Here is a 26,481-nt window from a genome sequence, read left to right on the forward strand (position 1 = left end):
TATTAGATATATATTATATATAATAGTTATTATATGAAGTTTTATAATTTTTAAAAATATTGTTTCAGACTAGTCCCATATAAGATGTCGACTTTTTAAACATATTGCCCTAAAGGATTACCAAAACCAAACTCACTTCCATCGAGTTGTTTCCAACTCAGAGTGACCTCCACTGGGTTTCTGAGGCTATAAATCTTTACAGAAGTAGATCACCCTGTCTTCCTTCCACGGAGCAGCTGGTGGGTTTGAACTGCTGACCTTCTGGTTACCAGTCACGTGTCTTATCCATGCCATCACCAGAGCTCCCTCTAAAGGATTAGTTACCATATAAATGTCAGTAACTCCTGTTGAATAATTATTTACCTTTAAAAATATTTTACTAATAGTTTACATGTACATGGCCAGAGGCTTGAAAGCTGATGCATATGAAATGGTCTTCATTTTAAAATAATAATATGGTGTGGTACGTGTTGAGAGACAAATAATTTCAACAAAATACAAAAACAAAATGACCGTAATTGATTCTTTACAAGGTTTCTGTAATCTCTTAGAAAAGTCAAAGGATTATACAGAGTACTAACAAGAAGAGCACAAACTGATAAAATACTACAGGCTAGGAAAAAAGCTATGAATATGTAAAGTATTAAAGGATAAAATTTAAAATCTGATACAGTTTTGAATATGCTAATAAAAATAATTTAAGGATTATAAGGAATAGGGATATATAAAGAACTCTAATAAATGAATCATATGTGTAGGTAATAATAAAAGATAATAATATAATCGTGTAATTTGTTTTTTCATAGTTTACTGTATGCCTGGAAGTGTGTTAAAGTTTTACATCTGTATTGAAATTTCATATGAATCCTATTGAGTTGTGGTTACTATGGCTGTTCCTTTCACAGAGAAAAGAACTGAGGAGGCATAGAAGTTAACATCTTGGCCAAGTTTATACATCTAGTAGAAGAGTAAAGAAAGGATGCAAATGTAGGGAGTCTGATTCCAGGGCCTTTATCTTAAAACAGTAAGCAATATTGTCTGCTAATTCTATTGAATGTCATCACACAGTCAGGAAAAGGTCAGCAGAGTCAGGCTTCTAATGATAAAATTTTTTTTCAAAAAGATACTCATACAGACATATTTATATATTTACTTTCAAATACTACGGGTATAGAAATTTTATTCACAGGGAACTAAAAATATTATGTCATAATAAAAAAATAGTTTATGTATGTATATACATACACACACACACACACACACTTTAAAGAAATAGGCCTAAAGGAAAAAAAAAAAAAAGGGAAGAAAGAAATAGGCTTTTGGATGTTTATGTTAGAAAAACCATGATTAAAAAAAAAAAAAGATCAACTAATCAACTAGAAGGGAGCTCTGGTAGCATACTGCCTAAGGCACTTGACTGCTAACCAGAAGACTCACAGTTCAAACCTACCAGCCACTCCTCGGAAGGAAGATGGGGCAATCTACTTCTGTAGTGATAGTGCCTCAGAAACCCAAGGAGAGGGCGCTATGAGTCGGGTCTGACTCAAAGGCACATAACAACAAGAATGACAACAGAATATCTTCTAAGGAAACAAAATGAAGTATTATCTTAATGTTGTCCTACATATCTTAGAAAAGAAAAAAAAAAAAACAGTATTCTTCCCCCAAACCAAAAGTTCCTTCAAAAAAGATGGTGTTAATTTACATCTATGTATATGGAAAAAAATTCTTGCCTGGATGTCACATATTTTTCATACATCTCTTCTCTAGACTTCTTGGTTTCTTCAAGTTGAGCTTGTAGTCTTTCAAGACGATCCTCTTCGTGCGCACAACGAACACTAAGTTCCATGTTTTGGCGATTTAGATATTCTTTATCTTTTTGCAATAAAGTGACAGTCTGCTGTAAGGTGGTTACCTACATATATGTAGAGACAGACAGTTCAACAGCAATGTCCTCTTACTATTCAAAGTTGACTGTACTATTTTCTTTCATTTGTGCTTTTCCTCAGCACATAAAAATTCTCTCTTAAAAAGGGCTAATTTTAAGTTACAATTTTCGATCCAAAGAGAGCTATCAAAAGTCTCTTCTGTTTAGTAATCACATCAAAAAGGAAAAACGTCCCCTCCACAATTCTGCCCTGGGCTATTTTCTACTAATACTGTATAATAAAATTCAACTCTATAAGCTTACCTCTTTTGATAATTCACTTCTTTCTTTAACTTGAGTTTTGTGAGAGGCTTCAAGTATTTCATGCTTTCTCCTAAACTCAGTTACTTCCTGTTCAAGTGCATCACGTTCACTATGAAAATAAAATTCAAACACATATATAAAATTTACATCTCTTTTCACAGTGAACATTTAAACAGGTTGACTATGTTTCAGCAAAATGAACAGAGATAACCAGTAACAGTGATCCCGTGGTCTCATTTTATGAACTATAAAGGATTTACTTTTCAAATTTAGAGGGTTCTCTGTTCAGATTCATAAATATGAATTTACTACCTTTAAAAAATATGTAAACTTCACTAATCAGTAAAGTAAGTAATAAAAAGTTTTAAGGTATACTTTAGTATCTTTTCACTAATCATCTTCAATCTTATCTCAATGCTAAAACTTCTAAAGAATTTATACACAGCTCTAGGCTTTCAGTTTAGATGGAGTCAAAAAGCTCTTACAATTTGTCTTTCAGATTGCATGGCAGATATATATGCAAGAATTCTTGTGACTATTTCATTCACAAATTATGATTCCTCAGAGATTTTCATTTCTATTTTCAGACCATCTCTCCCCAAACAGCAAAAAGAACTGGATCAAAGCCTACAACAGACATCTTGAAAATGTTAGTGTGTGAATGACTGAGTATGTACAGAGAAACAAGCAGAAAAATAACTTTACGAATGTGTAACACATTCTCTCCAGTGAGAAGCAGTGCTTTTGCACTTTATCCTTTTGGCATTTCTATGAAGTGGGCTATTAAGAAAGTTTTTCTTTATCAATTTTTCAATGATGTATTTTTGAAACTCTCCCCTGCCCTGTTCACAAAGTACAATGTATATTGAAGAAAATGGAGAAAAGCACAAGTTAAAAAGAAGCTATATATCCACTAACTAAAGATGATTACCATTAATAATATTTTTGTATGTATTACATGAAATATTTTAATTCTCACAAAGTAATGATCATGTTCCATTTGCTATGCTTATGTTTCGTGTAAAAAAATATTATTATAAAGCATGACACAGCAAAACACCCATAAACTTGCTGTCCACAATTAACAATAGTCAACATTGTCTATAACTGTTTAAAGTTTTGTTTTGCTTTTTAAAAAGTGCCATGAATTCAACTGTATACCCCCAAAATATGTCAATTTAGCAAGAGCATGATTCCTAACATTGTGTGGCTGCCCTCCATTTTATAATCTCATGTAATTATCCTGCATTTGTGATGTGTAGTGAATCCTGAACTCTTTACATTAATGAGGCAGGATCAGTGTGTTTATTTTGAGTCATGGCCTTACTCAACTCACCCTTGTTGGAGCCATCTTTTATCTTACAAGAGAAAAAAAAGGAGAGAGTAGCAAGCTGAGAGAGAAGAAAGAGAGCCCAGTACCATCAGGAAAGAAGAACTGGGAGTGGAGTGCATATTTTGGACCCAGTCCCCTGTGCTGAGAACTTCCTAAAGCCAGGGGAAGATTTATGCCAAGTTACACGTAGATCTCCAAGGAACGCCAGCCCATGGATGCAGAAAAGAGGCAAGGACCTTTCCCCAGAGGTGACAGAGAGAAAAAGCCTTCCCCTAAAGCTGGCACCCTGAATTCAGGCTTCAAGGCTCTTAAACTTTGAGAGAGTAAGTTTCTGTTTGTTAAAGGCAAACACTTGTAGTACTGGTTAGATAATTAAGACAAAAGAATAAAATACTACAGCTAAATTTCATCTCCCATACTTTCTTCAATGCTCCTGTACCATTTCCCTAGATACAATCACACATTTTTTCCATACTGTGTTTTAATGCTTTTACTATTTAAACATACAGGGCACTGTTTCTCAATTTACCTTGCATTTTTATGACTTTTTTCCACCCATTACCTATTGAGTTATTTGCCTTTTTCTTAACTGGTTCTTTATTCTAAACTAGATACTAACTCTCTGCTATTCATGTTACAGGCTTTTTTTTTTTTTTTTTAACCCCTTTATCTATTGCTTGCTTTTTAACTTTGTTTCAGTATTTGTGGTGGTACAAATTTTTTCAATTTTCACACTCAATCTTTTCATTTATAATTTGTGTTTTCTATGAGTCAGATTCGACTCAACAGCAGTGAGCTTGTTTTTTTTGGTTGTTTGGTATGTCTTAAAGAATCTTCCTTTATTTAAAGGTTATAAAGCTAAATTCAAATATATTCTAATAATTTCAAGTTTTGTTTTCTCACATTTAGGTCTTTAATACTTCTAGGACTCTAGTTTGGCATATGGAATAAGGCAGGGATCAACAGTATTCTTTCTACTGGGAAAAGTTAATTATCACATTACTATTTACTATTCTTTCCTCACTGCTTAGCAATGTCTCTTCTATCTTGTACCAAAGACCTATCTGTTTTGGTCTTTTTTGAGGACTCTCTACTCCACTGTTCTGACATAATTATTATCTGTGCATTAACATTAAACAATCTTATAATACCTTTGTAATAAATACTGACATTTAGAAGGGCCTGCTTGATCTATATGTTTCTAACAGAAGTGTATTAATACTTCTAACATATTTTCCTTATAATACTGTCACTCTTTGTTTTATATATTTCTAAGTTATTTTGCCAAAAGAGTATTAAGCTCATGTGCCTAACGCATCTGACTGCTAACCAGAAAGTTGGCAGTTCAAACCCACCAGCTAGTACTCGGAAGGAAGGTTGGACAATCTACTTTCATAGAGATACTGCCTCGGAAACCCAAGGAAGGGGTCACTATGAGTCGAATCAGCTCGACAGCAGTGAGTGTTGTGGGCACTGATCATTTTATTATTTTATAATGCTCCCTTTTATCTTTTTAGCATCCTTTTACTTTGCAAATTTTTTGTGTTTTTTGTTTCAGGTATGTGTCTTAAGAGCAGTACATAAGTATATAGGGATCAAGTTTGTTAGTAGTTATCAGAGGCAGGAGGGAAGGGAAAAGTAAGACACAATGCTTCTGTTAATGGTGATGGAAAAATACAGGAATGGTGATGGATGGAGAATATAATGAACATATTTAATGCCACTGAGAAGTAAATCTTTTACCTATATATTTACCATAATTTCTTTTAAAAAGAGCAATATATTCGGCATTTTGTCATCTTATTTTTTAAAATAGTCAATAGATAACTACATTTACTTACATATTGAATCAATTCATGCACAGACTGTTTCATTGCCTCTTACACATTAGCTCTAGGTTCACTTTTCTTCTTGCTCAAGTACATCTTTAGCAGTTCTTTCAGCTGAATTAGGTGCATTTAGACTTTGTATTTCTAAAGTTATCTTTATTTTACTTGTCTTGAATGATAGGTAGGGAGGTACAGAATTTGACAGTGAAATTCTACTAAGTACTTTGAAGATATGACATTTTTTTCTAGTTGGATCTGACTCGATGGCAGTGAGTTCAGTTTGGTCTTATTTATTTATTTTTAATCTGTTACCAGTGAAGAAAAGTCTATTGTTTTAACTGTTGCCTCTTTGTGGAAAAGGTCATCTTTTCCTCTAGTGCTCTATCTGAAATGATTCTCAGAATCCAGAATATGAACTAGCAGGCTCACAACATTTGTGAATTTTCCACTTGAGAGAATTTGCCTCTGAAAACACCAACCATGCTGTTTACAACCTGTATGCTGTGTCCAATCACTCCGGAACCACCATGGGTGGCCATTTCACAGCCTACTGCTGGAGTCCAGTGACAGGCAAATGGCACTTTTTTTTTTTTTTAATTGTGATTTGGGTGAAGATTTACAGAGCAAATTCACTTTCCATACAGCAGTTCACATATACTTTGTCTCATGTCATTGACCACAGTTTACCACAATGCAACAGCTCCCCTCCCACTTCCTCTCCATAGTTACCTCTTCCCAGTGTCCATCCCTCCATACTCTCCTGTCCCAAGCTATCTCCCTGTGCATAAGCAGCTCTTCTTTCTCCCATGATTGTTCTCTCCAAAGAGTGTATCTACTTGAGGTAAATGTTCAACTCATATGCCTGTATTTTGTTTGCCTGTTAACCACAGGTGTGGGTTCAATTCCAGACCTGAAGGGCAGCTAGGGGCCAAAGTCTCAGTGGTTCCACCAGGCTCTATCAGACCAACAAACTTGGTCCCCACCTTTTTTTTTTTTTTTTCGGAAATGGCACTTTTTTAATGACTCCAGCGTCATACCTATGTCCGCCAGCCAAGTGTGCACCAGTGAAGCCTATTGGCTCTTCTACAAACTGGCCAGTCCACCCTCACGTATGTAGCAGCGAGGAGCTACATCTCTTTCTCCCTTCCCCCTGGTAGTCCCACACCCTAACTTTTTTTTCTTTTTTTTAAAAGACCAAAAAAAAAAAAAAAGAGAAAAAGTTTTTTGTGATTTTTTTTTCTTTGTTCTTTACGCTCTCCAGGTTATTAGACTGCATCTAGGAGTAAGCACATTGTTATCAAATCTGCTTGAAATATTTGTACTTTCAATGTGAGGGCTCATCCTTCATTTCTGGAAAAACCTTCAAAATGGTTTCTCTATCATTCCCTCTATTCTTTCTTGGAATTCTTATAAATGTACTTTTAGGAGACTCTATCTTTCATGTGTCTTAACTGCTCTTTCATTTTTGTAATTATTTTATGTCTGCGCTCTGTTCTGAAAGCATTCCACATTCTAATTCATCAATTTTCTTTTCAATTGCATTCAGGCTAGGCTTTATGTCCATTAAGTTTTTCCCTCAATTACAGCTTTTTCATTTTTGGAATTTTTAAATGGTTCCCTTCATATATGATCTATTTGTTTCATGTCTGTTTGTTTTGTTTCATAAATGCCATCTTCTTTATTCCCTTCTTGATATTTCTGAGAACTTTTAACATAATTATTTTGAAGAATCTCCAAATTGTTCTATTGTGATTGGTAATGACCATTTTCTAATTATTCATTTTGTCTGTTGGGATAAATTGTATTAATTTTTTTCATGCATATTACTACTTTAATTTGCAGGCTCCTCTTGATTGGATTTTGAGGTTGTTTTTAACTTCTGTGCTCATCCTTTCTCCCTGTCGTTTTGCTACCACCTGGCTTCCTATAGCTTTTAGTGCAGAACTATATCTTATTTGGTTTAGCGAGATATCCAGTCTCTAACACCATTTGAAGCTTTGCTCAGGTCCTAGTTGTGAATTTCTTTGCTGCTTCTTGTCTTCCTATATATGCACCTTATTATAAGCCACAACACTCAAGAAACTCAGGTACCTTTTTTTCTCCCAAAGCTGGGAAGCCCTCACCTCACCCAGCCCCTGATTTTAAGCCTGTTTCTCATTTTTAAATCCCATTATCCTACCCGATTCAAACACCTACCTGCTTTTAAATTGTTCTGAGACCAGAAACCAAAAAGGCTCTTTATTTCAACCCTTCTTGTTGGCTTTCCTGTTCCATTTTTAGCATATGAAGATATTTATCTAGTTTTTTATTATGGGTATTTTAATCACTAAATGTTTACTATAAAAAATGCAAATATATATAAAAATAGATGTGTTATAATGAACCCTTCTGTTTTCATCATCTAACTTCGCTATTTATCAACTCATGATTAATCTTTTTCGTTTGTCTTCCATTTATACACTCCTTAAATTATTCTAACATCTATGATTTTTAGTTTTCTCTTTTTACATTTTATATATTATCACTACATGGTTATAGTGGCAAAGGACATATCAAAATCTCCACTTATACCATCATTTTACCATCACACTCAATTTCATCTTTAAATGCATCTTCTGAAATCCAACTTTGTCCTAAGAGCCCACTGAGTATACCTTATGTACTTCAAGTATTTCATTTTGATACACTCCATATTTTGGCATAATAATTTTTGTTGCTGTGAGGTGCCCTCTAGTTGGTTTTGATTCATAGTGACCCTACATACAACAGAACAAAACACTGCCTGTTCCTGTGCGCTCCTCACATACATACATTAGTGCTGCCACTGTGTCAAACCATCCCATTGAGGGTCTTGCACTTTTTTGCTGACCCTCTACTGTACTCAGCATAATATTCTTTTCCAGGAACTAGTCCTTTCTGACAATATGACCAAAGTATAAGAGAAGAAATCTGGACATTCTTGTTTCTAAGGAGCATTCTAGCTATTTGTTCTTCTAGCAATAAATACATGGTACTTCAATAATCTTCATCAACACCACAATTCAAATGCATCAGTTCCTCTGTGGTCTTTCTATTCACTGTCCAGCTCCCACATACATATGAGACTATTGAAAAGACCATGGCTTGGGTCAGGCTAATCCTAGTCTTCAAAGTGACATCTTCGCTATCTAACACTTTAAAGAGGTCTTTTGCAGAAGATTTGTCCAATATATCTTATTTGATTTCTTGACTGCTACTTCCATAGGTGTTGATTGTAGATCCAAGTAAAATGAAGTCCTTGACAATTTCAATCTTTTCTCCCTTTATCATGATGTTGCTTATTGGTCCAGTTGTAAAGATTTTTGTTTTCTTCATGTTGACATATAATCTATATTGAAGGCTGTAGTCTTTGATCTTCATCAGTAAGTGCTTCAAGTTTTCTTCACTTTCAGCAAGCAAGATTGTGTCCTCTGCATTTCGCAGGTTGTTAATGAGTCTGTCTCCAATCGTGATGCCACATTCTTCTTCATATAGCCCAGCTTCATGGATTATTTGCTTAGCATACAGAATGAGTAAGTATGATGTATACTTTTCCTGATTTTAAACCACACAGTATCCAGTTGCTCTGTTCAAATGACAGCCTCACAGTGTAAGTACAGATTCTTCATGAACACAATTAAGTGCTCTGGAATTCCCATTCTTCACAGTATTATCTGTGGTAGTTAAGTTTGTGTGTCAACTTGACTGGGCCTGGTTGAGTGGCTGGGCAGCTGGATGTAGTATTCCTCATGATGAGACTGGTAATAAGCTCCATGGTGGAATCTACTGTAAGCCGCTGAGTAGCTGCCTTAGGGAATGTGGTCTGCTTCCTGTATATAAGGAGAAGCCTTAGGAAATGGTCTCTAGCTTATGGCACGGTTAGACCCTGAATGTAGCCGTGTCATTGTTCAGCAGTCTACCATGCTCTGCCAACTTTGGTACTTAAAACAGACTTGAATTACTGGCCTGCCATGTGGTTTGGTAACATCGGGACTGTGCCATCTTCTTTGTCAACCTTGGGCTTGTTAGCCTAAGCAGCCAGTAGCTGCCTGAGTAAAGAGCTGCCTCTAGCTTCAGTGGGCGGAGAGCAAGAGGCAGAGCTGAAGCCCAAGGTTGAGGGGCTTTCACACAGCCTCTAGAGCCTGGCACTCTGAACTCGGACTTCTAGCCTCCTGAACTCTAAGAGAATAAACTGTTTGTTAAGGCCATCCCATTTGTGGTATATTCTTGTCAGAGTGGCACTAGGTAACCAGAACATTATCCATAATTTGTTATGATCCACACAGTTGAATACCTTTGCATAGTCAAAAAAAAAAAAAAAAACACAGGTACACATCTTTCTGGTATTCTTTGTTTTCAGACAAGATCCATCTAACATCATCAATAATATCCCTGTTCCATGTCCTCTTCTGAATCTGGCTGGAGTTTCTAGCAGTTCCCTGTTGATGTATGCTAAACTGTTTTTGAATTACTTTCAGCAAAATTTTGCTTCCATGTGATATTAATGATTAATGATATTGTTTGGTAATTTCCACATTCTGAAGGATCACCTTTCATTTGAATGGCACAAATATGGATCTCTTCCAGTTAGTGGCCAGGTAGCTATCTTACAAATTACTTGGCATAAACATGTGACAGCCTCCAGCAATTCATCTGTTGAACTATCTCAATGGGTACTCCCCCGGAGCCCCCTATTTCACCAATTCCTGCAGTGTAGCTTGTATGTCTTCTTCCTTCAGTACCACTGGTTCTTGACCATATGCTACCTCCTGACATGGCTGAATGTAATTTTTGGTACAGTGATACTCTGTATCCCTCCCATTCTCTTTTGATGCTTCCCGTGTCATTCAATATTTTGTCCACAGGATCTTTCAATATCACAACTCAAGGCTTGAATATTTTCTTCAGTTTTTTCAGCTCCAGAAATGCTGAGCGTATTGTTCCCTTTGATTTTCCAACTCCTCCAGGTCTTCACTCATGTCATTATAATACGTTAGTCTGTCTTCCCAAGTTGCCCTTTGAAATCTTATGTTCAGCTCTTTTTATCATTTATCCCATCATAAGTTTCAGAATCTCTTCTGGCATCCATTTTTGTCTTTTCGTTCTTTCTTGCCTTTCTAATGTCACCCCACAACTCGTCCGGTCTTCAGTCACTGGTGTTCAATACATCAAATCTATTCTTCAGTTGGTCTTTAAATTCAGGTGGGATAGACTCAAGGTCATATTTTGACTTTTGTGGACTTGTTTTAATTTTCGTCAGCTTCAACTTAAACTTGCATATATGAGCAACTGATAGTATGTACCACAGTCAGCACTTAGCTTTGTTCTGACTGATGATACTGAGGTTGTCTACTATCTCTTTCCACGATCAAACAGATGTAGTCTATTTGATTCCTGTGCATGCCATCTGGCAAGGTCCATGTATATAGTCACAGTTTATGTTGTGTATAAGAGACATATGTTATGAGTAAGTTAGTTAGTCTTGTAAATTTTTATAATGTGATCTCTGGTATCATTTCTATCACCAAAGCCGTATTTTTCAACTACTCATACTTCTTTATTTCTAACTTTTGTATACCAATCACTAATAATTGTCAATAGATCACAAGTGCATGCTTGCTCAATTTCAGACTGTAGAAGTTGATAAAAATCCTCAATTTCCTCATTGTTGGTTTTTGTGGTTTGTCTGTTAATTTGAATAATACTAGTATTAATTGATCTTACTTACAGGGGTATGGATATTATCCATACTTGTGCTTCAGGACAGTTCTTAAAATGTTCTTTTTGATGATGAAGGCAATGTTATTCCTTTCCCATTCATCATTCCTAGCATAACAGTCTATATGACTGTCTCAGTCACAATGATCAATGCCAGTCCATTTCAGCTCATTAATGACTAGGATTTCAATCTTTATGCAGTCCAATTCATTTCTGATAACTTCCAATTTTCCTAGATCCATACTCCATACATTACATGTTCTGATTATTAATGAATGTTTACAGATACCTCTTCTCATTTTGAGTTGTGCCACATCAGCAAATGAAGCTCCTGAGAGATTTACTCTATTCACATCATTAAAGTCGACTCTACTTTAAGGAGGCAGCTCTTTCTCAGTTGTATTTTGTGTGCCTTCCAACCTGTAGAGCTCATCTTCCAGCACTATATCAATATTTCCCTGATATTCATAAAAAATTTGCAGGGGCCATTTTTTTTTTTTTTTAGAAGTAGATCTGGTCACATTCTTATTCCTAGTCTGGAAGCTCCACTGAAATATGTACAACATGGGTGACCCTGCTTGTCATTGAAACACCAGTGCCATAGCTTCTAGTATCACAGCAACATGGAAGCCACCACAGTACCACAAAGTGACAGACAGCGGTGGGGCTACTAATACAAACAGTAAATCAGTCATGGTGGTAGTAGGAAAACCATTATTAAATTTTCAAGTCTTCTGTATCCTTGTAAATACACTTACAGTGTTAGACAATGGATAGGGTATTCATTCATTCAACTAATATTCACTGAGTGACTAGTATATCTCAAGAGGGAAAACTGCTAGACAGGTAAGAGACAAGTATTGATATGTGAAAGGCAATATACCAAAATCAAGTGACCAACACAATAACACTAAGGAAAAGAAAGACAGAGAGAAATGCATAAGAGGTATAGACAACAAAGATAAATACTTTTACATATAAAATACTGTATTTTTTTTAACAATAAGGATTACTTATTGTTGTAACAAAAAGTCCCTGCTCTTTTTATATGCCATAAAAATATAAATATATATTTAAAGACCTTCATATACAATATTATATTAACAAACATTAATATACAGGTGGATACACAGCTAGACAGGCTAAGTGATCAGGTATGTCTATGCAAAAGAGAATATACGCATGACCATCTATAAAGTTGGGAGACAATATTTCTACATACGTTATTTGTATGTGCTGTAAGAATGTTCATATAAATAGAACTAACAAGGGGCAAAGTTATGATAACTTCTTAGCCACAGCCAATCACCCTGAAGGAGCGAGTTGCTGGACCTATGAGCTCGGGACCATGGCTGCAGGAGACATCAAGCTCAATTGGCATAATATACTACACGAAAATACTGTTCTACATCCTACTTTGGTGAGTAGCAACTAGGGTCTTAAAGACTTACAAGCAGCCATCCAAGATGCAACAACTGGTCTCTCCTTGTCTAGAACAAAGAAGAATGAAGAAAACCAAAGACTCATGGAAACTATCAGTCCAAGGGACCAGTGGACCACGTGAACCTTAGCCTACATGACTGTAAGACCAGAAGAACTAGATGGTGCCTGACTATCACTGTTAACCACTTAGAAAGGGATCAATGCTGGATAGAGTGGGGTAAAAATGTGGAGCAAAACTCAAAATCATAAAAAAGACCAGGCTTACTGGTCTGACAGTGACTGGTGAAACCTCCAAGACTATGGCCTCTAGTCATGCTTCAGGCCTGGAATGGAGCTCACTTCCGTGGCTTCCACCCAAACAACATATAAGCCTATAAGGTGAACATTTACAGCAGGTAGGGAGACTCCTTAGAACAATCAATCATAGGAGACCAGAAAGGCAGTTATTTGCACAGGGAGATAGCTCAGAGGGCAGGAATGCACAGGAAAGACCCAGGAAAAGGGTAACCACAGAGAGGAAGTAGGAAGAGAGGTGTTACATTACGGAGATTGGAATCAGTGTCATGAAACAAAATGTGTATGAACTGTTCTATGGAAAATGAATTCGCTCTGTGAATTGTCATGCAACTAACAATAAAAAAAAAAGTCAGGAACAAGACATAGAAGAAAAAAAAGAATCATTTTAGGTGCAGGTAGATACAGTGTGAACAATAAGGATTACTTATTGTTATAACAAAAAGTTCCTGCTCTTTTTATATGCCATAAAAATATAAATATATATTTAAAGACCTTCATAAATAATTTATTTGATCCTAAAGTAATTTAATGCAGTTATTTGTATTAGCACCATTTCATAGATGACAAAACTTAGGCTCAAAATGGTAAGAGATTTACCTAGGGACATACATCCTATTTCTAATGGAAATAACATGTACATTATATGGTTTTTCACAAGACATGCAATCCCTTTGTTTCCTATGCACACTATGCACATTATATATGCACAAGTTACATGCTAAAAATTATGGCAACTAAGTAGTGTAAATCAATGTACAAAGAACAGAAATGTATATTTCAGTTAAAGACAGGTAATTTACCATAGGTACTTAATAGCAAAGGAGCCATGGTGGCATTGTGGTTAGCCAAAGGCTTGGATGCTAACTAAAAAGTGGGTGGTTCAAACCAACCATCCATTCTAAGGGAGAAAGATGTGGTAGTCTGCTTCTGTAAAGATCTATACCCTTGGCAAGGGAGGAGAGTTAACACTGCAAAAATAAAAAAAAAGATCTATACCCTTGAAAACCCAAAAGGACAGTTCCACTCTGTCATATAGGGTCACTATAAGTCAAAATTTACTCTATGACATAAGTTTTCTTTGGCTAATTTAGTAGCAACAAACTGGGAAATATACGTATTCTGAGAAAGAAATATTTTCTGAAAGAGTACGCACCTTTTGTTAGAAAGAATTGCGAAACTGTGAAATATTTAAATGTATTACACAACATAAAAATAACCACCAAAAACCATTTAAAAAATATTTACACACTTGGGAGCTTACTGGGTTCCTATCTTTTAAGACTTAACATTTTAAAAGGCAGCAGAAAACTCTAAAATAAAATAAACAAATATAAAAATATAATCTAAAGCCCAACAAAAAGTCCCTAAAGCTACATGCTTTTGTAAAATGAAGACTAGGACATAAAGTAGAATTAACAATGCTGATAGCAAGAATTCAGGTGACTTTGATACACGCAGAAAAGGAGAACTACTGAAGGCATCTTAACTACCGACCTTTTGATTTTATCATAGTTCTCTTGACGGTAGTCACCTTGACGAATTAATTGCTTTGTGTCTGCTAATTCTAAGGCCAAGCGTTGACACCTATTTTGAAGCTCAGAGCAGTTTCTTCGCTCTTCTTCATATGCCTATAAATTAAAAGAACAATAAAATTACAAAGTAAATACAGTTGAACAAATTTTATAGTGAATCTCCTTGTAATTAAAAGAAAAATTCTCTATTTTTGTTTAGTAATTTTTCCCTATTTAAAGACAGGTAGGAGCTCTGGTGTTACAGTGGTTAAAGCTTTCTTTCAGCTGCTAACCAAAAGGTCAGTGGTTTGAACCACCAGCCACTCCATGGGAGAAAGATGAGGCAGTCTGTTTCTGTAAAGATTATAACCTTGGAAACCCTATGGACAGTTCTATTCTGTCCAAGTTGCTATTAGTTGGAATTAACTTGATGGCAGTGGCTTTGGTTTCTGGTTTAAAGACAGGTATTCTTAAACTCAAGCAGCTCTGGTAGGTAGCACAGTGCCTAAGGCATCTGACTGCTAACCAGAAGGTTGGCGGTTCAAACCCACCAGCCACTCTGTGGAAGGAAAATTGGGCAATCTAGTTCCATAAACATTTACCGGCTGGGAAACCCAATGGGGGTCACTATGACTTGGAATCGACTCAATGGCAGGTTTGGTTTTGGTTTATTTGTAAACTCAAGGAGCTCTAGTGGTGCAACTGTTATTCTTTCAGCTGCTAACTGGAAAGCTGGCAGTTCAAATCCACCCAGAAGTTGCATGGGAAGAAATATCTGACCATATGCTTCTGTAAAGATTCTAAGCTCAGTCGTGAGTCAATTCCAACTCATAGTGACCCCCACTACGTTTCCAAGGCTGTAAAATCCTTACAGAAGCAGACTAACCAATCTTTCTTCTGTGGAGCGGCTAGGGGGTTCGAACTGCCAACCTTCTGGTTAGCAGGCAAATGCCTTAACCACTACACCACCAGAGCTCTTTTCTGTAAAGATTACAACTAGAAAACCCTATTGAGCAGTTCTACTCTGCCACATGGAGTCATTATGAATAAAAAATTTACTCTATGGCACCCAACAACAACAACTATCTTAAACTCATGGAGTAGTTTATATAATACCTAAAATGACTAAACCAAAAACCTGTTGCAGAACGGAAACAGGAAAGACAGGAAGGAACTGGGATGAGTGCTGTTACATTGTGGGGACTACAATCAATGGCACGAAGCAAAATGTGTATAAACTGTTGAATGGAAAATGGATTTGCTCCATAAATTTTCACCCAAATTACAATAAAAAATAATAATAAAAAAAAAAACTGTTGCTATCTAGTCAATTCTGACTCATAGCAACTCTGTAAGACAGAGTAAAACTGCCCCATAGAGTCTGCAAGGCTGTAATCTTTATGGAAGCAGACTGCCTCATCTTTCTTCAACAGAGGGGCTAGAGGGCTCAAATCACTGACCATTCAGTTAGCAGTTGAGCTTAGCCACTGTGCTATTAAGGCTCCTTCAAAAAATGACTGTTGTTGTTGTTGTGTGCCGACCTCTCCTTGGGTTTCCAAGGCGGTATCATTATGGAAGTAGATTGCCCAACCTTCCTTCCAAGGAGTGGCTGGTGGGTTTGAACCGCCAGCCTTCTGGTTAGCAGTCAAGTGCCTTAAGCACTACACTACCAGAGCTCCTCAACAAATGACTACAAATGTTAAATTACTTTTTTGAACATTTACTGAGTTATTATTCTGCCAAAGATACAGAAATGAATTAAAAAAAAAAGCCTGTTCTTGAGGAGTTCACAATTTAGAGATGAAAAGCAACATGAATATCACATACGTGCAATGAAAAACAGTAAATAAAGAGATTAATCATGCTATTTCAATTGTGGTATTCAGGAAAAATGAAGCTTGTGGCTTTGGGAACACAGCTCTACATTGCCCTACCCTCCACTCACCATGCTGCAGCACATAAGACAGGGATTATTGAGATACTGGGAAAGGAGAGGAAGCAAAAACCATAAAACAATCACAGGGTTCTTCACAATTTGGCCATGCATACCACAGGCCTCATTTCTCACCATTCCTCATATTCACACTTCACCTTCCAACTCTAATGGATACCCAAAGTTCTCCAGCTCCCTTTAGCCTCCAAAATTTTAAGCATGCTACTCCCACTAACTGAATAGGAATATCTGCTTCCTTCAGAGGACTGAACTCACTGTGTCACTGTTCAGTTTTCTATATACTTCTCCAGAATAAGACATACTAAAGGCAGCCACTTTGTTTTGTTCATCACTGGATAGCCATCACTTTTCATAGTATCTGGTATACAGTAAGAATTAAATAAATGCTTTGGGACAATTGGGAAATAAATGAAGATAGAAACTGCAGGTAAAGAAGGTCACAGGGACTGAGTTTCTCACTTTGAACTCACCAGATCTTGCCACCAACCATTAGCTCTACACCCCCTACCCTCCCACCCCCCACTGAGAATTCAGATCTTAAATACATCCTGTCCTAAGTAGCTGACCAGTTAAGTGTGGTCACATTCATTTTTTATTCACTGACTGAATTATTTCTATGTGATTAGACCTAGGCTAGGCACTACAGATACAAAGATGAGGAAGACAAAATTTTCGTTCTCTTTAAACTATTAAACATATCTAAGAAATATTTGCTCCCAAACTTCTATCAAAAAAATGTTTGAGTTGTAATTAAAGAAAAACTGCACTCCATGTGTTTTACCTTAATGTATATTCTTCTACAATAAAGGTCTCAATTGAGAATGGAATGTTACTACTATGTTTATTATAAGATTATAGGTAAAGCCAGTCTACCTTCTCCCAAAAGATCATCATATATATCATTTCAGACCTAAGTCACAAAAGAATGTTTAGTTCCCTTGAAGACCACTGTAGCCTTCTAAACACTACCCACTGCGCAAATGTTTTGGGAAGAGTGTAGTGTTATAGTTAGGAAACAAACAGAAAAGAAAGCTCCATAATTAAACTGCTTAAAATTGAGTTACTTGCAGTAAAACTTTGGGCAAGTTAATTTATCTCCTGTACTTCAGTGTCTTCATGTATCTCACAGAGTTGTGAGGATTATATGAGTAACTCATGCAAAATGCTTATAAGAATGCCTAGCACATAGTTCATGTTCATTAGCTATAAACTAGTATCATCATGCTTCCTTTCTGTTTTTGCTTGCACAGAGAGAACAGACAAATTTATAGCTCAATTTTAATAATTGCACAAAGACTACAACAGAATCTTGAGGAATGTAAACTTTAATTTAAAAACCAAACTCACTGCCATCGAGTCGGATCCAACTCATAGCGACCCCTCCTTGGGTTTCCAAGGCGGTATCACTACAGAAGCAGATTGCCCAATCTTCGTCCCGAGGAGTGGCTGGTGGGTTTGAACCACCAGCCTTCTGGTTAACAGTCAAATGCCTTAGGCACTACGCCACCAGAGCTCCTTAAATCAGTAATAGAAGTAAAGAAAACAAAGTTACCTTTAGCCTGAAAAAAACTGAATCGGTTATTAAAATTGCATGTTTTCTTCTTTTGTCTATAACCCTTGCCCTTTCTCCACATCCCCTTAAGACTTGGAGCTCCTTAAAGACCTCTTACTTGTATCCTCAGTTATACTAGTTATACTGGAAATATTTACAGAGTGAACAAATATTGAAATATTGATTGACTATGCAAGGATTGGAGGAAGACTCATTAACAACTTGTGACATGCTGATGACACAACCTTGCTTCCTGAAAAATGAAGAGGACTTGAAGCACTTACTCATGAAGATCAAAGACTACAGTCTTCAGTGTGGATTACATCTCAATATAAAGAAAACAAAAATCCTCACAAGAGAACCAATAAGCAACATTATCATAAACGGAGAAAAGACTGAAGTGGTCAAAGATTTCATTTTACTTGGATCCACAATCAATACTCATTGAAGCAGCAGTCAAGAAATCAGACAACGCTTTGCACTGGGCAAATGTGCTGCGAAAGACTTCTTTAAAGTTTTAAAGAGCAAAAAGGTCACTTTGAATTCTAAGGTGTGTCTAACCCAAACCATGGTATTTGCAATTTCCTCATGTGAATGTGAAAGCTGGAAGACAAAAGAATTCATGCCATTGAATTGTGGTGTTGGCGAAGAACACAGAAAATACCGTGAACTGCTAGAAGGAACAAATCTGTCTTGAAAGAATTGCAGCCAGAACGCTCCTTAGAAGTGAGAATGGCCAGACTTCATCTCACCTACAGTGGTCATCATGTCCAAAGGGCATAGTATCCTGGAGAAGAATATCATGTTTGGTAAAGTAGAGGGTCAGTGAAAAAAAGTGAGCCCCTTAATGAGATGGATTGACACAGTGCTGCAATGATGGGCTCAAACCCAGCAAGGACTATGAGGACAGCACAGGAAGATCAGTGTTTTGTTCTTTTGTACCCAGAGTTGCTATGAGTCAGAGCTGACTTGACAGCACCTAACAACAAAACAACATGCAAGACTAGCATTTAAAATAACCAGCTCAAATTGTAGAAAAAATGATTTTAAATATTGATGAATATTTAATAAATTATCAATTTTCTACCAGAAATTAAAAAATATTATTGTACATCTACAAATAAAAACAATGATGTGGATGGAGTACAGCTTTCGGGGCCTTCATGTGCAGATGTGGTATAACTCAAAATGAGAACAGCTGCAAACATACACTAATAATTGGAACACAATGTATAAAGTATGACTCTAGGAAAATTATAAGCTGTCAAAAATGAAATGAAATGTATTGAATACTAATGACAACTTGTAGGGTGATCCTAAGGACATCATACATAAAGCAAAAGGTCATTAAAAAGACAGGAAAGTAGGAAAAGACCAACATGGATGTCAGGAAAGACTAAAACTTGCTCGAGTGGAGAGTAGCTAAAGCAAATTGAAGAAATGATGAAGTAAAAGAGCTAAACAGATAATTTCAAAGGATAGCCTGAGAAGACAAAGTAAAATATTATAATGAAATATGCAGAGACATGGAATTAGAAAACCAAAAGGGATACTCATGATTTCTCAAGCTAAAGGAACTGATGAAAAAAAATTAAGCCTCAAGTTGTACTTCTGAAGGATTCTACGAGAAAATTAATGAATGACATAGAAGATGGAAGGAATACAGAGCCACTGTACCAAAAAGAATTGGTTAATGTTCAACCATTTCAGGAAATGGCATATGATCAACAACTGAAGACAGTAAAGGAAGACGTTCAAGGTGAACTCAAGGCATTGGCAAAACGCAAGACTCTGGGAGTTGATAAAACACCAACTGAGATGTTTCAATATACAGATGCAATGCTTGAAACACTCATTCAGCTATGCCAAAAGATCTGGAAGACAGTTACCTGGCCCACCTTCTGGAAGAGATGTATATTTGTGTCCGTTTCAAAGAATGGGGATCTGACACAATTTGGAAATTACTGAACAATATCATTAATATCACACGCAAGTAAAATTTTGTTGATGATAATTTAAAAATGGATGTAGTAGTACATTGATAGGGAACTGCCAGAAATTCAAGCCAGATTCAGAACAGGACAGATTCAAAATAGGACATGGAATAAGGGATATCATTGTCAGTTGTATCTTTTCTGAAAGCAGAGAATACCAGGAAGACATTTACCTATGTTTTTATGCAAAGGCATCCAACCGTGTCAATCTTAACAAATTATGGATAACACTGCAAAGAAAAGAAATTCCAGAACACTTCCTTATGCTCATGTAGAACTTGTACATACACAAAGAGGCAGCTATTTGAACAGAACAAGGGGATACTGCATAGTTTAAAATCAGGAAAGGTATACATCAGGGTTGTATCCTTTTACCATACATATTCAGTCTGTGTGCTGAGCAAATAATCTGAGAAACTGGAATATACAGGACAGCATCAGGACTGGAGGAAGATTCATTAACAGGCTGTGATATGCAGATGACACAATTTTGCTTGCTGAAAGTAAAGACGACTTGAAGCACTTACTGAGAAAGATCGAAACCTGTAACTTTCAGTATAGATTACATCTCAACATAAAGAAAACAAAAATCCTCATAACTGTACCAATAAGTAACATTATGATAAGTGGAGAAAAGATTGAAGTTGTCAAGGATTTCATTTTACTTGGATCTATAATCAACACCCATGGAAGCAGCAGTCAAAGAATCAAACAATATATTGCACTTGGCAAATCTGCTATAAAAGACCTCCTTAGGGTGCTGATAAGCAAAAATGCCATTTTGAGGACACAGATGTTCCTGATTCAAGCCATGCTATTTTCAAATGCCTCATATGTATCTGAAAGCTAAACAATGAATAAGGAATACCAAAGAAGAATTGAATTTTTTTGAATTATGGCGCTGGTGCAGAATACTGAATAAACCATGGAGTGCCAGAAGCACAAACAAATCTGTATTGGAAGAAGTGCAGCCAGAATGCTCCTTTGAAGAGAAGATGGAGAGAGTCTATACCACTTACTTTGGATATGCTATCAGGGGGACCAGCCCCTGAAAAGGGACATCATGCTTGGTAGAGGGTCAGAGCAAAAGAAGACCCTCAGTAAGATGGATTGACCCAGTGGCTGCAACAATGGGCTCAAATATAGTGATGATTGTGAGGTGGAGCAGGACCAGGCACTGTTTTGTTTTGTTGCACACAGGTTCACTATGAGTTGGAGCTGACTCGACAGCACCTAACAACAACATTTGACCTAAGAAACTAAAAATTTTATTTTTTTTGTCTAAATTATCAACTATTTAACACTTTATTTTTATATCAAGGGGTCTTTTTACCTATGCCCTTTGCTTCTCAATAATAGCAACTAAGCATTTAGATCTACAGAATTTAACAGATGAAAGATATCCTAGAGATAATGTCCTACAATCTTCTTATTTGTTAAGAATATTCAAGCCTGTTGCTATTTGTTAGGTGCCGTTGAGTTGGCTCTGACTCATAGTGGCCCTATGTACAACAGAATGAAACACTACCTTATCCTTTGCCAGCCCCACAACCTTTGCTATACCTGAGCCCATAATTGCAGCCACTGTGTCAATCCATGTCATTGAGGGCCTTCCCCTTTTTCACTGACCGTCCACTTTACCAAGTACAGTGCAATGAATTTCTTGGTATGGCTTTTCTAGCCATAGTCTATATAAACCCCGCTGGATTACCAGGTAAATTTAAAAAAAAAACAAAAACCTCCATGCCATCGAGTTGATTCAACTCACAGTGACCCCTCCTTGGGTTTCCGAGGCAGTATCTCTATGGAAGTAGATTGCCCAACCTTCCTTCCGAGCAGTGGTTGGTGGGTTTGAACCGCCAGCCTTCTGGTTAGCAGTCAAATGCCTTAGGCACTACGCCACCAGAGCTCCCAGGATTACTGGGTGGGACTATGCAAACAAGGTGTGTAGAACTCTGATGTTGGGGATTGGTTAGTTTTGTCATTCTACCAGGTTTAAAATGAGCCCTCCTAGAGGCAGAGGTGGGGATCTCACTGCCACCAAGAGACAAGAGCTAGAGGTAAAGTAGAGCACATTCCTGGACTAGAGATCCCTGTGCTGGACCTCCCTGGCTGAGATACCCCAGTGGAAAGACGCAGCAATGAAGAGACAATAGCTGTGGAACCAAGAGGCACCAGACAGAGCAGCAAGCTTACCTGGCCCACAGAGGCAGAGGCCAGACCAAGGCCAAGGGCCAGAGAGGTGTATCTGAAGGCACAGCAGAGGGGAGACCACCCTGATTGAAGAACCGTATCCTGAGCACATTCCTAAAACTGAATTGTAGCCTGTTACTTCCCTAATAAACCCCATGATCCTGAGTATCGTTTTTGAGTTGTGTGTGGCCACTGCAACAAATAATCAAACCCAGCAGAGAAGTAGTGAGTACTGTGAGAGGGATGGTTAGTGTCAAAGCTGGTAAAAAGGCTGGAGGGTGGCAACATGTCTGGAGTCACAGGAAGAAGCCTTGGGCTGCTGATGGTGATTCTGTCTTCCTCTTGTGAAGTTAGAAGAGGTCAGAAGATGTCACCTCCATGTCCTTACTGCACCAAGCATGGTATCCTTCTCCAGGGAATGGCCCTTTCTGACAAAATGAGCAAAGTAGCCTAGTGGGGTTAAGTGGTTTGCCCAGGATTCCAGGGTTAGCTGAAACAGAGTTAGAATTTACATTCTTAAATTCATAAATTGTTCATTCTTTTAATTTCAAGGTCTCGTTTTTTGAAGAACTTGTTCTATGGAAACTGTGAAACTGCTGATTAGAAGTTTATATTATTTATTGCTCTAATCTATGGTATTAAAGAACTTTAATTGCAATTTTTGTGGGCTCAAATACAGCACATGACTAAATTCAAAGTAAGATTTAGGTCCTTCTTTGAGCAATTTAAGTTATTTCTTAAATATATATGAAAACACAATTTGACAAAATAACATTGACTCTAAATATTTCCAAGATTCAAAAAAGTATTCAAAGATGAAAAACATTCAAAGATGCAATTATACAGGCACATTTGAAATCGTCAGCAGTTATGTAAACCAAAAGGCAGTTACTTTGGATATAATGAATTTCTAAGTACAGTTTAAATCTTTGGTGTCTCACATGACGTAAACCGAGAAGAAAGTGGCAGCCTGTGTCAAAAGAAATCTTTAAGAAATGAAATGATCTGCCTGGGGAAAGACAAGGCAGCTAAGGAAATTGGAAACAGGATATAGTAACATTTACCATAAGGTCAATGGTTCAAATCAGAAGCAGTTTACATTGGCTAGTTCAGTGAATAATAAGAAATGGCTTGGTTAGCTATTCTGGAAGTGACAATTACACTTTAAAATTCTCACAAGTCTTTCACATTATCGATAATCGAATCCAAGCACTTTAAAATTCTCACAAGTCTTTCACATTATCAATAATCGAATCCAAGCAACTAAATACTTAAAAAAAACTTAATAAGCAGTTATAGACTGTACCTTTAAGTAGAAGTTAATTTTGCTGCCAGAGACTAACTTTGCCGTTAAGATCATTAAGAAATAGAACATATTTTATAAAAGTTTTGACTTTTAAAAAAGCCTTGGGGACTTCCGGTAAGATGAAGGAATAGGCAGACAAGCGACACAGACCCACTTCAACGAAGAAAAAAAAACCAATTGACAGAGATACAGAAGATAATCCTGAAGCCCTGAGCTTTGAAAGGAACTATACAGAAGTGGATTAGGCACCAACTAGTGGAAAAACCTGAACAAAACAGTGAGTACAGACATGGTCGGAGCTGCGGACTATCAGCTACTCTGACAGGACCCACAGCCTGAATGTTTTCAAGTGGTGTTGGGATCTGAGAATTGACCTAAAGATCAGCCCTGGTCACTGAGGGCTGCAGGGACAACTGTGCTGATGGCCTATGAATATGAAGGGAAACAGCAAGGAGGGAGATAACCTGAGCTGTTGACTTTCCACTGTCCGGAGGGCGCAGCCATTTTGATTGTCTACATGCAGCAACCACTTTGGATATTTAAAGTGACCGATGGCGTAGCCATTTAGAATGTTTATAAGTGGTAGCCATTTTGGATATTTAAAGTGACCGAGGGCACAGCCATTTTGACTATTTACAAGTGGCAGCCATTTTGGATATTTAAAGTGACCCAGGGCACGGTCAATTTGAATCTTTACAAGTGATGACCATTTTGAATTTTAAAGTGATAGCATTCTCATTTGGATTCCAGGGACCTAAGAATAGGCTCTGTGTACCAAGGTTGGCAGGACATCCGAGAGCCTGACAACAGGAAAGGACAGGTGGTGACTGTTTAAGTGCTGTCAACTAGTGAACAGAGGAGCACAGCACAGTACCCTGCTTGCGTAGATAACATACAAACAAAACAAAACAAAAATCATAGGAAGGTCATTCCACATATAATCACCAATTAAATATAAACACAAAAATGTCACAATGCCTCAGAGACAACAGAGCATCACAATCCACACAATAAAGGAGGGGAAACAAGGGACTACGATACAGACCCAAAATACATCCCTGGGGAAGATACAGCATTGGAACTCCCTGATAAGGAATTCAAAATAATTCTATTTAGGTATCTTCAAAAAATTGAGAGACAAATCAAAGAAAACACAGATAAAACCCTAGAAAAATTTTGAAAGCCAATACAAGAACAGAATGACAAAATAAATGAATTCGAAATGATACAAAATCTACACACAGAAATCCAGAAGATTTATACCAAATTTTCAGAAATAGGTAAGACATTGAATGGGCAAAGGAGCAGAACTGAATCAACAGAAAACAGAATTAGGGAGATTGAAGGCAAATACCTGAACACTTCTTTGGAAAGGGATAAATCAAAAAAAAAGATCAAAACAAAATGAAGAAAGCCTAAGGTTCACGTGGGATACCATCAAAAGGAATAACCTATGGGTAATCAGAATTCTAGAACAAGAAGAGACAAATGAAACCACAGAGAAAATTGTCGAAGATTTGTTGGAAGAGAATTTTCCTGGTATGATAAAGATGAAAATATATCCATTCAGGAAGTGCAACAAACCCCAAACAGGATAAATCCCAAAAGAAAATCACCCAGACATATCATCATCAAACTTACCAAAACCAAAGACAAAGAAAGAATCATGGAAGCAGCATGGGAAAAACGAAAAGTTACCTACAAGGGACAACCAATAAGACTAAGCTCAGATTTCTCAACAAAAATCATGCAAGCAAGAAGACAATGGGATGGTATATATAAAATCTGGAAAGAGAAAAATCTCCAACCAAGAATTATGTACCCAGCAAAACTGTCCCTCAAATATGATAGTGAAATTAGGACATTTCCTGATAAGCAGAAATTAAGGGAATTTGTTAAAACCAGACCAACCTTACAAGAGATGCTAAAGGGAGCCCTTTGGACAGAGAAGCAACAACAGCAAACAACAACTGACCATTAACACACATGATGATATAACCCAGAAACCAACCCAGCTATGGAAGTATCCAAAGTAAGTAAGCCTACAAGATTGTAACCAGGGAACCAGAGATATCAATTGACAGATGAGGACAACTACAAACCAAAAAGAGGGAAAAAACTGTGTGGTTACAGAACTTCTAGATGGTAGGGAAGTCAAGACAACTACAAGATAGACCGCATGGACTGTTCTAAACTTGGGAGAAAACCATAAATCACAGGATAACCTCAAAGAAAAACGATAAACCTTCACATCAAAAAGGAGGACCAGCATAAATGTTCAGCAAATACTAAAACAATAGCAATGAAGGAAGTGATAACATGATTCATAAACAAAATGAGCTCAGCATAGAAAATTATATGGAACAAAGAAATCGACACCACGAAAAAGCACATAACAAAAATGACAGCAACAAATTCATATTTGCCGATAATTACATATCTAGCAAGGGACTTATCTGTAAGATTTACAGCCGAAGAGTGGATGGTACATACACATAATGGAATGCTATGCAGCAATAAAGAATACTGTACAGTCTGCAAAACACCGCATAATATGGATGAACTTGGAGGACATTATGCTGAGTGACCTAAGTCAATCATAGAAGGACAAATATTGTATTAGTTCATTGTTGTGGAGGGTCAAGGAAAGGTTTATATATGGAAGGAAACTTTCTTTGTTGGTTGCCAGGGGTAAGAGAGGAGGGGAGGAAACACTGCAAAAAAAAAAAAAAATGCATTGACCCATGTTACTTTGTTGTTGTTGTTAAGTGCCGTCGAGTCGTTTCCGACTCATAGCGACCCCATGCACAGCACAACAAAACACTTCCCGATCCGGCGCCAGCCCCATAATCCCTGCTATACTTGAGCCCATCTTCGCAGCCACCATATCAATCCATCTCGTTGAAGGCCTCTCCCTCTTTCGTCAACCCTCCACCCTAAAAAGCATGACATCCTTCTCCAGGGAATGGTCCCTTCTTACAACATGACCAAAATAGGTGAGATGAAGTCGGGCCATTCTTGCTTCCAAGGAGCATTCTGGCTGCACTTCCTCCAGGACACATCTGTTAAATTCTTTTAGCAGTCCATGGTACTTTCAGCATTCTCCGCCAGCACCACAACTCAAAAGCATCAACTCTTCTTC

General features: G+C 37.1%; 1 protein-coding gene across 1 annotated transcript in view; it reads right to left on the minus strand.

Moving 5' to 3' along the window:
• The window catches only part of PIBF1 (progesterone immunomodulatory binding factor 1), a 529,275-nt gene that overhangs the window by 442,627 nt on the left and 60,167 nt on the right, over positions 1-26,481 (minus strand). Inside the window, exons 5-7 of the mRNA XM_007948312.2 lie at positions 14,324-14,457; positions 2,192-2,300; positions 1,734-1,915 (exon numbers count right to left, since the gene is read on the minus strand). Coding sequence (XP_007946503.1) covers positions 1,734-1,915; positions 2,192-2,300; positions 14,324-14,457 — 425 coding nt within the window. The remainder of the gene's footprint in view (positions 1-1,733; positions 1,916-2,191; positions 2,301-14,323; positions 14,458-26,481) is intronic.

Source organism: Orycteropus afer, unplaced genomic scaffold, assembly GCF_000298275.1.
Source record: "Orycteropus afer afer isolate SDZICR_OR568_19922 unplaced genomic scaffold, OryAfe1.0 scaffold00212, whole genome shotgun sequence".
In the NCBI taxonomy this organism is placed as follows: Eukaryota; Metazoa; Chordata; class Mammalia; order Tubulidentata; family Orycteropodidae; genus Orycteropus; species Orycteropus afer.